The sequence below is a fragment of the Pempheris klunzingeri genome, chromosome 11 (assembly GCF_042242105.1).
Source record: "Pempheris klunzingeri isolate RE-2024b chromosome 11, fPemKlu1.hap1, whole genome shotgun sequence".
Lineage (NCBI taxonomy): Eukaryota > Metazoa > Chordata > Actinopteri > Acropomatiformes > Pempheridae > Pempheris > Pempheris klunzingeri.
In genome coordinates this window covers 23817065-23831568 of record NC_092022.1, presented here as the reverse complement: position 1 = coordinate 23831568, position 14504 = coordinate 23817065, and the positions used below count along the sequence as shown (strand labels likewise).

The 14504-nt window shown below is 43.9% G+C and overlaps 1 protein-coding gene across 2 annotated transcripts in view; it reads left to right on the top strand.

Moving 5' to 3' along the window:
• Positions 1-5525, top strand: part of LOC139209415 (DNA (cytosine-5)-methyltransferase 3B-like) — a 32998-nt gene extending 27473 nt beyond the window's left edge. Inside the window, exons 13-22 of one of the 2 annotated variants that reach the window (XM_070839120.1) lie at positions 177-289; positions 399-582; positions 773-857; positions 1024-1169; positions 3240-3330; positions 3910-4055; positions 4250-4335; positions 4425-4494; positions 4594-4712; positions 4854-5525. In XM_070839120.1, coding sequence (XP_070695221.1) covers positions 177-289; positions 399-582; positions 773-857; positions 1024-1169; positions 3240-3330; positions 3910-4055; positions 4250-4335; positions 4425-4494; positions 4594-4712; positions 4854-4995 — 1182 coding nt within the window. In that variant the 3' untranslated portion in view covers positions 4996-5525. Of the gene's footprint in view, positions 1-176; positions 290-398; positions 583-772; positions 858-1023; positions 1170-3239; positions 3331-3906; positions 4056-4249; positions 4336-4424; positions 4495-4593; positions 4713-4853 lie in introns of both variants that reach the window. The other variant, XM_070839119.1, reaches the window with a different exon arrangement.
• Positions 5526-14504: the final 8979 nt, after the last annotated feature.

The window sequence follows — 14504 nt, the reverse complement described above, 5'->3', positions numbered from 1 at the left end:
CTACACTATCTTTCGCTGTGTGTGTTTAGTAAGTGTAGTAAGTGTACCTAATAAACTGGCAACTGAGTGTATGATAGTTTTGTACATAAGCAGATGTATTAGAGGGTTTCTCTAAAGCCTCATATGTGAAATTGTGTCAATCAGTGTTTCTTTTCTGTGTGTGTGTGTGTGTTCAGGACGTGTACCTGGAGATGTCCTACATGTACGATGACGACGGTTACCAGTCCTACTGCACCGTCTGCTGCGGAGGACGGGAGGTTCTTCTCTGCGGCAACGCCAACTGCTGCAGGTCCGACATAAAAAAAAAAAAAAAAAAACACAAGTGCACATAGTACGTTAACTACTCCTCCTCCACCGATGTGTCCGTTCACCCCCTCTCCTCCTCCCTCCTCCTCCAGGTGTTTCTGCGTGGACTGTCTGGACATCCTGGTCGACCCCGGAGCGTCCAACAATGCTCGCTATCTGGACCCGTGGCGATGCTACATGTGCCAGCCGCTGCTGCAGTACGGCGTCCTGAAGCGGCGGCACGACTGGAGCCTCAAGCTGCAGGAGTTCTTCGCCAACGACAACGGACAGGAGTTTGTGAGTCACTGCACTTTTTAAGATGCTTTGTGAAAGATGTTTAGAAAGCTTGATGATCTGTGCGGGCAAACAACAGTAACTAAAACAATGTCTGTATATCTGGATGTGTAAATATAAATAAATCTGTTTCAGTGGTTCCCTGAACTGAAACTGAGCCTAAAACATGATTTGCCTTCTGTTTATCTTCCAGGAGAAACCAAAGATTTACCCAGCAGTCCCTGCAGAGCAGAGACGACCAATCAGAGTCCTGTCCCTGTTTGACGGCATTGCCACAGGTGATGACGAGTGTGTGTGTGTGTGTGTGTGTGTGTGTGTGTGTGTGTTTGAATGATGAGTGAAAGACAGTGGATGGATGTATCTTCCTAATGTTGACCACGTGATGTTTCTTTCCTCTTGAAAGCATCAGGTCGTCATACAAACTGCGTGTGTTTGTGTTTCCAGGCTACCTGGTTCTAAGGGACCTGGGATTTAAGGTGGACCAGTACGTGGCGTCAGAGGTGTGTGAGGACTCCATCTCAGTGGGTGTTGTCAGACATGAAGGAAAGATCCAGTACGTCCACGATGTCAGAGACATCACTAAGAAAAACGTAAGAAACTAACTTTCACAAAATTGAAAACAGTTTAATGCTAATCAGATGACAAAGGGGCCAGGTGGTCCGGTCCTTAATTAATCTAGGAGAATAAATTGCAAGTGATTACCACAGATGTGCACTGAACCCAAAAGCAGGACACCAGACTCACTCAGACAGATGAACACGTTTAATACGGCTGTCAGGCAAACAATACTCACAGAGAACAAAGACAATGAGAAAATACATTCCAATGACACAAAGGTTTTCTGAGATACAAGCGGCACATGAACGTATGACAGGACAAGACGATCTGCCACAGGACACAGGGAGACGCAGGCAATTTATACACAAGGTAATGGGGAACAGGTGGAAACAATCAGGGCGGGGCGGACAATCAACAAAGGTGGGAAACACACAAGGTTTCCACAACGACAAACGAGAGGAGAGTTTAATTTTCACAATAAAACAGGAAGTGAGAGACGAGACTAAACGCAAGTGAACACAGACAACTTAACAAACACGATGAGACACTTTGCTGGATTTTAGATGGGTTTTTTTTGGTATTTAGTGGCAGACAAGCTGTAATCGTCTGCAGGTCGAACAGTGGTTCTTATGTCTCTGTTGTAAATGTCTACGAGGTGATCAGCTTTTTCAACGAAGTGATCGCTGATTGGGGTTGGGTTCTGTTTACAGTCAGTGTTGAAATACAAAGTCAGACGTTGGGAAACAACATGTAATGACAAGTGTACGAAAAAAAACTGTTTGTGTTTGCATGTTGTCTTGGATTCTGTCACTCTGGGAAAATGTATCAGCGTCATCAGGTAGGTACCAGAGAAACCTCTGTTTGTTTCTTTGTTTCATCACACATCCGTGTTTTTGTCTCTGCGGCTCAGACAGGTGTGGCTCAACGTTTGTGAGAAACAGGAGCTCTGCCTGTTTATTATCTCATATGTAAGAGATTTTTTACAATTACTATTCGGCCAACGTCACACTGGTGATGAATATGGCACTGGTCTACCACCCACCACACACACACACACACACACACACACACACACACAAATAGCCTAACCAACAAGTGAAAGGCTTTTTGAGGGGATTTACAGAGGATGAAGCTGCTCTTTGTCCTCTGCCCTGAACCACGTCACTGCAGCTGCCAGCCTCCATTTGGTGTGTGTGTGTGTGTGTGTGTGTGTGTGTGTTTAGGGGTACACGCCCCTGTTCCCCATCAGCTGTTATGTAAGAGATTAAGAGCACTGCACCTCCTCCTCCTCCTCCTGTTCTCTTTCTCTTTGTTCCTTAGTTCCTTTTTCTTCCTTTCTCTCCTTCTTTCTTCTCTTCACCTCTTTCACTCTCTCTTTCCTCATTCCTCGTTGTGCCCCCGTGTATGGCGGGAAGGAGGGGTTTGTATATGACCGGCTGAAAGAGGACAAAGGGGCCGGCAGGTGTTAGAGCTGAGTTGAAGTTAAATCAGCGGCCTGTGCCTGTTGCTGGGTAAATGAATAAATTACTTCTACTGCTGAGTTGATTAAAGTGGTCAGTCAACAGTACATGAATCAGCAATTATTTCAATTATCAAATTATCATTTAAGTCCATTGAGTGGTTTTATACTTCACTGGTTTTCTTACTTTATTGTGTTGAACTGAATGTGTCTTGGACTGTTGTTTGGGCAAAACAAATCGAATTTGGTCTTTTCTAAGTTGTGATGAACATTTTGTGCTATTTTCAGACATATTATTGACGAAACAATTAATGTCTTAGACAGAAAAACCAATGAAAATACTGATATTTGCACTTAACTCTGTACTTAACTTAACATCTTCACTGAAGCAGGATTCAGGAAAGACTAATTTTCTGTTCAGTTTATATCTAATAATCATCACATTTGATTCTCTGGCATCAAATTTGATATCAGAGCCAGATGATTGCACTCAGATGCCATTTAAGACTAGTCCTTTGGAAAGAAAGCATCTGCATACGTTAAAAGTGAATCTCAACGTGAGTACAGTTGTAGAAGATACATGAAAAACAGGAAACCTGTGACTCCTCAGTGTAACACTTGGTGGTGCTGTTGTCCCTCCCAGCTTCTGGAGTGGGGTCCTTTTGACCTGGTGATCGGAGGGAGTCCCTGCAACGACCTGTCAATCGTCAATCCTGCCAGGAAAGGCCTCTATGGTAAGAACCCGTAGGAGGAAGTCAAGTCACAGACTGTGGGAGTTCTAATCAGATGGTTATATTGCATAATCAAAGCTAGTTTGGGTCTGATGCCTCCTACTCTGTGGATTAAACACAGACACATATTGTTCTATCATGAATACAGGGACTACTGACTGCAGGAAATCTCTCAGATTTTAAAATCCTGTTACTTACTCAGAAAGAACTTCATGGTATTTGGATCCAAATACATCTCTGATTGACTTTGTACGCTATGAGGCATCCAGACCCCTCAGCTCATCTGATGCAGGTCGACTCAGTGTTCCCAGGATCAGAACCAACCCCACCTATGGAACAAGATTTCTAAACTCCTTAGCTCTGCTAAACTGTCAGCGCATTTAAATCAGCTCCATAACTTCCTTTTAATCTTTTAGATACAATTTTAATGTTTTCTATGTCTTGTTTTTATTGTGTCTGAATGGTGCCACATGTTCATATTCCTAAACCCCGTCAGGCAGAAACTGAGTGTGTCCCGAAGCACTGAAGCAGGTCGATGGCGTTTTCCTGCCGCGCTCTAATGGTGTTTTGTTGCTCCAGAAGGCACAGGGAGGTTGTTCTTCGAGTTTTACCGTCTGCTGAGCGAGGCCAAGCCCAAAGAAGGAGAGGACCGGCCGTTCTTCTGGATGTTCGAGAACGTGGTCGCCATGGGCGTCAATGACAAGAGGGACATCTCACGATTCCTGGAGGTCAGTTACAAGGACAAGCAAAGGTCAAAAACACGAACCCGAGACGCCCAGCTAGCTGTACAGCTGATGAACATGACATGAACATGAGTCTGGCTGTCTTGTGAGAAACAGAGAAAAAGAATGATAAATATTGGTGCTGTGTGTTTATGATTACCTTGAGTTCATGAGTAATCACCGTGTCTCCTTATGTGCAGTGTAACCCTGTGATGATTGACGCTATCGAGGTGTCTGCTGCTCACCGTGCCCGATACTTCTGGGGAAACCTGCCGGGCATGAACAGGTAGGAAAAAACTCTCTCTTCTCATATATGAACAGCAGATGTACAGTGTGCAGTACGTTCACTGTATGTGTGTATCCTCTCTGTTTCAGGCCTCTGTGCGCCTCTGGGATGGACAAGCTGGAGCTGCAGGACTGTCTGGAGCACGGCAGAGTTGCTAAGGTATGAGTTTTAAGTTTCACTCTACACTCACAGTTGTAATCTTGAAGAGACTTGCAAAATGTTCCGCACTTGTTTGACCGTGTGTTCGTTGTTTCATAGTTTGGGAAGGTGCGCACCATCACTACTCGCTCCAACTCCATCAAACAGGGGAAAGATCAACACTTCCCTGTCCTGATGAACGGGAAGGAGGACATACTGTGGTGCACGGAGCTGGAGAGGTGAGCAGGAAACACACACACACACAATGAGGACAAATCAAAGATCAAATATAAGAGCTTATGCGTTTAGTTTGAAGGAACACTGGGGCTGATGATACATGTCCCATCGAACTGTAATGGTGGTTGTGTATCTCTCTGCAGGATCTTTGGTTTCCCTGTCCACTACACAGACGTGTCCAACATGGGTCGTGGTGCCAGGCAGAAACTCCTGGGTCGCTCCTGGAGCGTCCCTGTTATCAGGCATCTGTTCGCACCACTGAAAGACTACTTCGCCTGTGAATAGACACCACCCATCACCAGCGAGCAGACGCCACTTATAAACCAACACCAGCTCATCTATCGTGATACCGGCTCTTTGGAAAGAGCCGCTCTCTCTCCGTCAGCCTCTTCGGCAGGCCAGTGTCACTAAACGTCAGTGTAGCTGGGGAATAGTAAAAGTAGCTGTTAGTTTGGGTCCAGCTCTCTCTGGATCCCGGTGATAATGCACTGCAGCCTCAAACACACACAACACACACTAACACGGAGACGCACAAGTACAGCATAGGTGAGCACCTTGGCTGTGCTTTACCACTACCCCACAGTGTCAGATAGACAGCGAGGGTCAAAGGTCAGGTGTCTGACACATGAAAGGCCAGTAGGGTGGATGACGCCCGACTCCTCCATCCATCCTTTAACAGGATTGTTTCTTTTAAAATGCTTTTGGAAGGTTTTATCTTTAAGCTGACAACACTTTGTAGTGTTAGTGGCACAGCAGCACACAAGTTGGATCAAACTGTTTTTTTTTAGGGAGTGTAAATCATTTCAGACGTCATCTCATCTCATCTCATCTCATCTCATCCGTTCAGCTGATGAATAACTTGTGACAAGCAGGCTGCTGACACAGGCAGCTAATCTAAATAAAAACACTTAAAATCACTCGACCCAAAGTCTCCAGTTGGACAGTTTGGAGTCGTGCTCCATTTTTGGGGCTAACTGCTGTTCCACCGGCATCAGCCTGGGTGTGTTTTCTCAAAATAAGAGTTTGTTTCATTAGACTATCTGGAAAAACTGGAGCTGAGGGTTTCTGTCGAGCTTCTCTTTATCTTAACCAAGATTAAAAGAGTTATTAGCATTCAGCAACAACATATCCCATGACAGGTGCTGTTAAAGCCTTGTAGGAGCTGTTGTTGTTCAACGCTAACAAATTAAGTCTTTTATTTTAGTTAAAATTCAGAGTTGCTCAGATTATCGGTACCTGTTTAGAACTGAATATGGAACCAGTAGCATGTTGGAGTTTTTCAGAAGACCATGAAAGAAGCCCTTTGTAAGACAATACATTCAGTAATGAAGCCAGTGGACCACAAGCTAACCTGGAAATGAAGCAGGATTTGGCTTTATGTTTAGATAAGTTCATATTCATAGCTTTTTGTTGTTGTTTGTTGTAAAAAAAAAAAAAAGTTGTTGTCTTTTGCTTTGAGACAAGCTCATTGAGCAAAATAGCTTCATAAAAAAGAGAAAAGGCTTTTATTTTGCGTAGATAGTGTGAAACTTTGAGTTATACTGTTATAATGTCACAGCGACATCTCCCTGATAGCTACATGTTAATACTTGAAACAAGCCAATGCAAGAACAGAGATATAGAGAATGGGGTTTTTTTTGCCTTCCATTCCAGGCAGCCAAGAAGTAACGTGTGATGGCATTCATCCTACTGTAGAAGCATTGTTTCAGTTTTCTGGAACGGCTGGATGCCAGTGTCTCGACATGTAGGTGATCCAGGTTAAAAGAAGTTGTCACTGTGTGTAGAGGAGGTTTTACAGCCGAAAAAAACAAAAAAAAGGTGGGAAACACTGGTGAACACGCAATATTTTTTTTTTGTAAATTAGCACTGACTGCCTTTTGTTTAAAGGAGTTTTCCAGTTTCCAAACTATTTGACAAGCGGACCGCCAACAACATCATCATCTTCATGATGCTGGGTGATACTGCACTTTGTCCTGTGTGGTGCACATGCGACTGTATATGGTGTGTACTGTATGAATAAGTCATTTAAGTAAGAAAACAAGTCTGTTTTCCTGTGAGACTTTAAATACCAAGCAATAATCTACATTTTTAATACTTTCCAAAGCCCAGTGCTTACATTTTTAATAATTCCAAGAGTCAGTACCATCAGTACCATCTCTGAATTGTTAATGAAGCTGATAGTGGGTTTCTTTCCTCTGCAGTTACATAGTCATACTACATTCTTAATCCTTAGCATGTTCACCAGACAGACATGACAGTTTATTTTGACCTCTGGACCAAACTCACAAAAACGTGGTCTAGTCCTTTAAAACATTTTTTGTTTCGTTTTGATAACTGGAGGATTTTTAAATGCTGTTGGCTGACACCAAATTATACTAAATGGGCATTACCTCAAAGACAAAGGGGCAACTGTACGTCACTCCTCCTATAGGATCTCTGTTCTGTGAATATATACTGTAGCTCTCTGCGCCCACATGCCCTGTATATATATACTTTGTATTTTATCACTGGAACTTTTTTTACACAGTGTTTTGCGTACTGTACCGATAGAAAGGTTTACAAGTGTCTAAACTGTTTTGTTTGACCAGATATTGGGTTTTTTTTTTTTACACAAAATGCACAAGTCTTCTTAAAGAACCTGTTTCTTTAATGTTTAAATGACCAGTTCCATTGGAAATGTAAGACTCCTCCATGGTGCTCTAAAGGCCCATCAAAGTGCCTCCATGAACCTCTTTTAGTTTCCAAGTCAGATTTTAAAGAACCAAAAAGTAATTGTTTACATGCTTCATTAATACTGCTGAACTTGTTGAATGTTTTGTTTGAAACCAATACGCAAAAAAAAAAAAAAATCCAGGAGTTTTTCTTTTCTTGGTGTAACTGCCCTTTTAAGACTTTATATTGAGAACAGACAGTATATATTAACACAGTATAAAGCTTGCTTGAACATGTGTAATAATATAGCACGATATAGAGCATATTAATCAGTAGCTGTTTGATTACTTGTGTTGTTTAGATTGAAACCGTCTGTGTGAGTGTGATATCTGAGGACAGTTTTAGTCTAACCTTTTTATGCTGTATCTCTTACCAGAATTTTAGAATTTTTTTCTTTTGCTTTTTGTGAATCTACAGTGAAAAGGCAATTCAAAAGAACAGATTCTGTGCTATTTTTATACTTCATTGATGCTTTTTTACTTGATGTTTTATGTTTGTGTACTTCCCATAGCAGCCTATATATTGTTACTCAATAAAACGCAGCTTGGCTGCTAAAAACTAAAACCTTGTGTCCTGTGTGAAATGCATTTGTTCCCACTTTGTTTGATTATTTCCCTCAAGGTCTGTAAATGTCGATGTCATGTGGTGCATGTAAGGATTATTTCCATTATTTGTTAATCCACTGATTATATTCTCCATCAGTTGTTCAATTTGTAAAATCAGCTAGTTTGGTTAAGGAAACAGGACAGGCAGCTGAATCCACACACAATGTGATACAGAATTTTACTGCTGTACTGCTGGTAGTTTAACACCATTCATCACCAGATATCATCTGAGGAACAGCTGACCAGCAGTAAAATTCTGTATCACATTGTGTGTGGATTCAGCTGCCTGTCCTGTTTCCTTAACCAAACACTAAGTTCAAGCACTTTACAGTTGAACTTGAGGTGACACTTAAATTCACAATATCACTGTGTATCCCAGCAGGGACCTGCAGGGACCTGGCACGTTACTTCCACACATGGCCACATCCAAATGTCGTTACCACCACATTTTCTTTTGGAGGACGTGGACGAGTCTTTTGGAGACGTCCCTCCTCCAAGAGACATGTGCCCAGGTTCCTCACGGGGCCCCGTACACATCTCTGGATGGATGGGTGTGTTCTTTTAGACATGGTTATGTTATGTAAGGCAGGCTCTAGGTAGCCTGCCTTTTATAAGGCAGACTCTAATAGAACCTCCCCGATCCCCTCCACAGGGCAGAGGAGGAAGCTCTGCAGCTCAGAGAGGAGCAGTCCGGAGCCTCTGCTCATCCTAACAGGAGGTCAGCTGCTTCACGCAGGCCGTCCCTTAGCCGAGAGTTGGTGTCAACAGTGGTCTCGGCCTCTGGGGAAGCTGCCGGCCTCCAGCTAGGAGGAGAGCAGGTGCTCAGACCGACTCCCCTCTGGGCCTCAGAGCTTCCAGGCTCTCTGCCCTGCCGGAGATCTGAAGCTAGAAGCTCACCGTGGGTCCTATTTACAAACTTCTGTCACAGCACAGTGATGTCATATATGAGGTCACAGATGATGTCATCCAGCTCTCAGGTTGCCATGGTGATGGTGCCGGCTAACACACAGCTGTTTTCATTGAGATGCTGTCACCCACTCTAGCCCTGAACATTCCACCACACACACACTAATGTAAAATCTGAAAAGGGCTGGAAAATCTTTTCAGCATTCACACCAATGAGATCAAATGGTTTTTTACATTGAATTATTGACCAGTAAGTGAGTGATTATTTGTACTGTTCCTTTACTAGTTTGATCCAGATGTCTAACCTGGTCCTTCCTGCAGCGTGGACACTTGCTGCAGGCTTGGAGGAGCAGCTGAGCAGTCAGACAAAATGAAAAGAGCCTGTCAATCAGCCCCAGTATCATTACCATCAACTTTCTAAGAAACCAGTGGAGCCTACAGGAAGTCACTGCACCTTTAGATAGAGCCAGGCTAGCTGTTTCCCCCTGTTTCCAGTCTTTGTGCTAAGCTAAGTGTAGTCTCATCAACAACTGCAGCTAGTTTGTGTCTGTCCATCACCTGCAAGGTGGTCCCCTGTCACTAGCCTGCATTGTTTAATGGTGTCAGTGGGGGTGGGGTTGACACTCAGATTTGATCCTCAGGTAATGTGTAATGCCTTATACAAATGGTGTTTTTTAAAACAATTATTCATGCAGAAAAACAAATCAACATGTTTTCATATCATTAATATATTAAGAAACTTTAGTGACTTTTCAATGATCCCAAACTACAGGGGATCAGTCTGAGCTCTGAAGCTCCACAAACTTCCATCACAATTGTCACTCCAGTTATGTGAAATCTGAGCTTGACTGGTTTTCGTCGTGCTGCCTCTGTTAGTGTGCAGCCTGCGTCATCCCATCTTCGTATTTACATTTCAAGTATGAATCTTTATCTGGACTCAGGGCTTGGTTTGAGGACCGCCACTTTGAAACCTTGAGTCCCGCTTTACAGACGTGGCCATATTGTTTTCATGGCCTTCGCCATCTTGGTTTTTTAGCACCAGGAGAGACGAACTACAGCTAGTTTGGTTAAGAAAACAGGACAGGCAGCTGAATCCACAAACAATGTGATACAGAAGTTTACTACTGGTCAGCTGTTCCTCAGATGATATCTGGTTGATGAATGGTGTTAAACTACCAGCAGTACAGCAGTAAAATTCTGTATCACATTGTGTGTGGATTCAGCTGCCTGTCCTGTTTCCTTAACCAAACACTAAGTTCAAGCACTTTACAGTTGAACTTGAGGTGACACTTAAATTCACAATATCACTGTGTATCCCAGCAGGGACCTGCAGGGACCTGGCACGTTACTTCCACACATGGTCACATCCAAATGTCGTTACCACCACATTTTCTTTTGGAGGACATGGACGAGTCTTTTGGAGACGTCCCTCCTCCAAGAGACATGTGCCCAGGTTCCTCACGGGGCCCCGTACACATCTCTGGATGGATGGGTGTGTTCTTTTAGACATGGTTATGTTATGTAAGGCAGGCTCTAGGTAGCCTGCCTTTTATAAGGCAGACTCTAATAGAACCTCCCCGATCCCCTCCACAGGGCAGAGGAGGAAGCTCTGCAGCTCAGAGAGGAGCAGTCCGGAGCCTCTGCTCATCCTAACAGGAGGTCAGCTGCTTCACGCAGGCCGTCCCTTAGCCGAGAGTTGGTGTCAACAGTGGTCTCGGCCTCTGGGGAAGCTGCCGGCCTCCAGCTAGGAGGAGAGCAGGTGCTCAGACCGACTCCCCTCTGGGCCTCAGAGCTTCCAGGCTCTCTGCCCTGCCGGAGATCTGAAGCTAGAAGCTCACCGTGGGTCCTATTTACAAACTTCTGTCACAGCACAGTGATGTCATATATGAGGTCACAGCACAGAACATGATGATGTCATCCAGCTCTCAGGTTGCCATGGTGATGGTGCCGGCTAACACACAGCTGTTTTCATTGAGATGCTGTCACCCACTCTAGCCCTGAACATTCCACCACACACACACTAATGTAAAATCTGAAAAGGGCTGGAAAATCTTTTCAGCATTCACACCAATGAGATCAAATGGTTTTTTACATTGAATTATTGCCCAGTAAGTGAGTGATTATTTGTACTGTTCCTTTACTAGTTTGATCCAGATGTCTAACCTGGTCCTTCCTGCAGCGTGGACACTTGCTGCAGGCTTGGAGGAGCAGCTGAGCAGTCAGACAAAATGAAAAGAGCCTGTCAATCAGCCCCAGTATCATTACCATCAACTTTCTAAGAAACCAGTGGAGCCTACAGGAAGTCACTGCACCTTTAGATAGAGCCAGGCTAGCTGTTTCCCCCTGTTTCCAGTCTTTGTGCTAAGCTAAGTGTAGTGTCATCAACAGCTGCAGCTAGTTTGTGTCTGTCCATCACCTGCAAGGTGGTCCCCTGTCACTAGCCTGCTTATCCGTCAGGGTCGAGGGAAGCTGGAGCCGATCCCAGCTGACTTTGGGCGAGAGGCGGGGTACACCCTGGACTGGTCCCCAGCCAATGGGTCAAGTTTAACTGTTAATGAATAAAAAGTCAAGATCATGACCTTTCTTTTTACTTTTCTACAAGTAGTTTGTTGCGCAAGTAAAAAAACCACTTCAATTTCAACTTTGTAAACTATTTTTTGAGACATTTTGTCACTAGATCGCTCCATCAGACTGCTTTTTCAAAAATGAAGAGAATCAAATAAAATGTGCAGTCACCTTTTTTACAACAAGAACAATAAGTTCAATTTGTGCAAAGAAAAAACAACTAATACAGATTTTTGGCAACAACCTATTAACAACAATTAACCCGTTTTCCACTGCACATCTTTTCAAAACAACGACTATAAAGTGCAACCTGTGCAAAAGAACAAAAACAAGTGCAGGTATTTGCCAAGAAATATTCAGTCTCTTCATTTGTGAGGGCTCAGGTCACTGAATCACTGTACTCAAGACAATAACAAAGAAGGTTCAATATGTGCAACAGCAAAGTTCAGGCTTCTACGTTACCGTCACCCCACTTTGTCTTCTTTGAATCTGAAGCGTCTCTTATTTTTATTTTTCCATTTTACAAACCTGGACTCTCTCTCTCTCTGTCAAATCACCATAGAAGCGTTTTTTGTTTGGTGTGTCACCCAAAAATGAGTCCGAGTCATCCGACGTCAAACATTAGTTAGGGTTAGGGTTATCTTATTTTAATATACAGACTAGAGACAGGGGGAAGCAGCTAACCTGGCTCTGTCCAAAGCATGTCCATACCTACCGCTGGGTCACATAGCCCCAGATTTTGGTATTTCTTCTGAGGTATATATAATAATCATTTCCTGAAAATCATTTTACTTTACTGTGGAAAAGATATTCCAACACAGAGATCACAGACTTGCTCCACTGATCACCGTCAGTACTTGTGGGTGGTCGGGTGGTAAAGTGGATGATCTTGTTGTTACTACAAAACCTGACTCAACACAATGCTTACTTGATTATGTCGACATCTTAAGGAAACAGGACAGGCAGCTGAATCCACGCACAATGTGATACAGAATTTTACTGCTGTACTGATGGTAGTTTAACACCATTCATCAACCAGATATCATCTAAGGAACAGCTGACCAGTAGTAAACTTCTATATCACAGTGTGTGTGGATTCAGCTGCCTGTCCTGTTTCCTTAACCAAACACTAAGTTCAAGCACTTTACAGTTGAACTTGAGGTGACACTTAAATTCACAACATCACTGTGTATCCCAGCAGGGACCTGCAGGGACCTGGCACGTTACTTCCACACATGGTCACATCCAAATGTCGTTACCACCACATTTTCTTTTGGAGGACGTGGACGAGTCTTTTGGAGACGTCCCTCCTCCAAGAGACATGTGCCCAGGTTCCTCACGGGGCCCCGTACACATCTCTGGATGGATGGGTGTGTTCTTTTAGACATGGTTATGTTATGTAAGGCAGGCTCTAGGTAGCCTGCCTTTTATAAGGCAGACTCTAATAGAACCTCCCCGATCCCCTCCACAGGGCAGAGGAGGAAGCTCTGCAGCTCAGAGAGGAGCAGTCCGGAGCCTCTGCTCATCCTAACAGGAGGTCAGCTGCTTCACGCAGGCCGTCCCTTAGCCGAGAGTTGGTGTCAACAGTGGTCTCGGCCTCTGGGGAAGCTGCCGGCCTCCAGCTAGGAGGAGAGCAGGTGCTCAGACCGACTCCCCTCTGGGCCTCAGAGCTTCCAGGCTCTCTGCCCTGCCGGAGATCTGAAGCTAGAAGCTCACCGTGGGTCCTATTTACAAACTTCTGTCACAGCAAAGTGATGTCATATATGAGGTCACAGATGATGTCATCCAGCTCTCAGGTTGCCATGGTGATGGTGCCGGCTAACACACAGCTGTTTTCATTGAGATGCTGTCACCCACTCTAGCCCTGAACATTCCACCACACACACACTAATGTAAAATCTGAAAAGGGCTGGAAAATCTTTTCAGCATTCACACCAATGAGATCAAATGGTTTTTTACATTGAATTATTGACCAGTAAGTGAGTGATTATTTGTACTGTTCCTTTACTAGTTTGATCCAGATGTCTAACCTGGTCCTTCCTGCAGCGTGGACACTTGCTGCAGGCTTGGAGGAGCAGCTGAGCAGTCAGACAAAATGAAAAGACCCTGTCAATCAGCCCCAGTATCATTACCATCAACTTTCTAAGAAACCAGTGGAGCCTACAGGAAGTCACTGCACCTTTAGATAGAGCCAGGCTAGCTGTTTCCCCCTGTTTCCAGTCTTTGTGCTAAGCTAAGTGTAGTCTCATCAACAACTGCAGCTAGTTTGTGTCTGTCCATCACCTGCAAGGTGGTCCCCTGTCACTAGCCTGCATTGTTTAATGGTGTCAGTGGGGGTGGGGTTGACACTCAGATTTGATCCTCAGGTAATGTGTAATGCCTTATACAAATGGTGTTTTTTAAAACAATTATTCATGCAGAAAAACAAATCAACATGTTTTCATATCATTAATATATTAAGAAACTTTAGTGACTTTTCAATGATCCCAAACTACAGGGGATCAGTCTGAGCTCTGAAGCTCCAGAAACTTCCATCACAATTGTCACTCCAGTTATGTGAAATCTGAGCTTGACTGGTTTTCGTCGTGCTGCCTCTGTTAGTGTGCAGCCTGCGTCATCCCATCTTCGTATTTACATTTCAAGTATGAATCTTTATCTGGACTCAGGGCTTGGTTTGAGGACCGCCACTTTGAAACCTTGAGTCCCGCTTTACAGACGTGGCCATATTGTTTTCATGGCCTTCGCCATCTTGGTTTTTTAGCACCAGGAGAGACGAACTACAGCTAGTTTGGTTAAGGAAACAGGACAGGCAGCTGAATCCTCAAACAATGTGATATAGAATTTTACTACTGGTCAGCTGTTCCTCAGATGATATCTGGCGATGAATGGTGTTAAACTACCAGCAGTACAGCAGTAAAATTCTGTATCACATTGTGTGTGGATTCAGCTGCCTGTCCTGTTTCCTTAACCAAACACTAAGTTCAAGCACTTTACAGTTGAACTTGA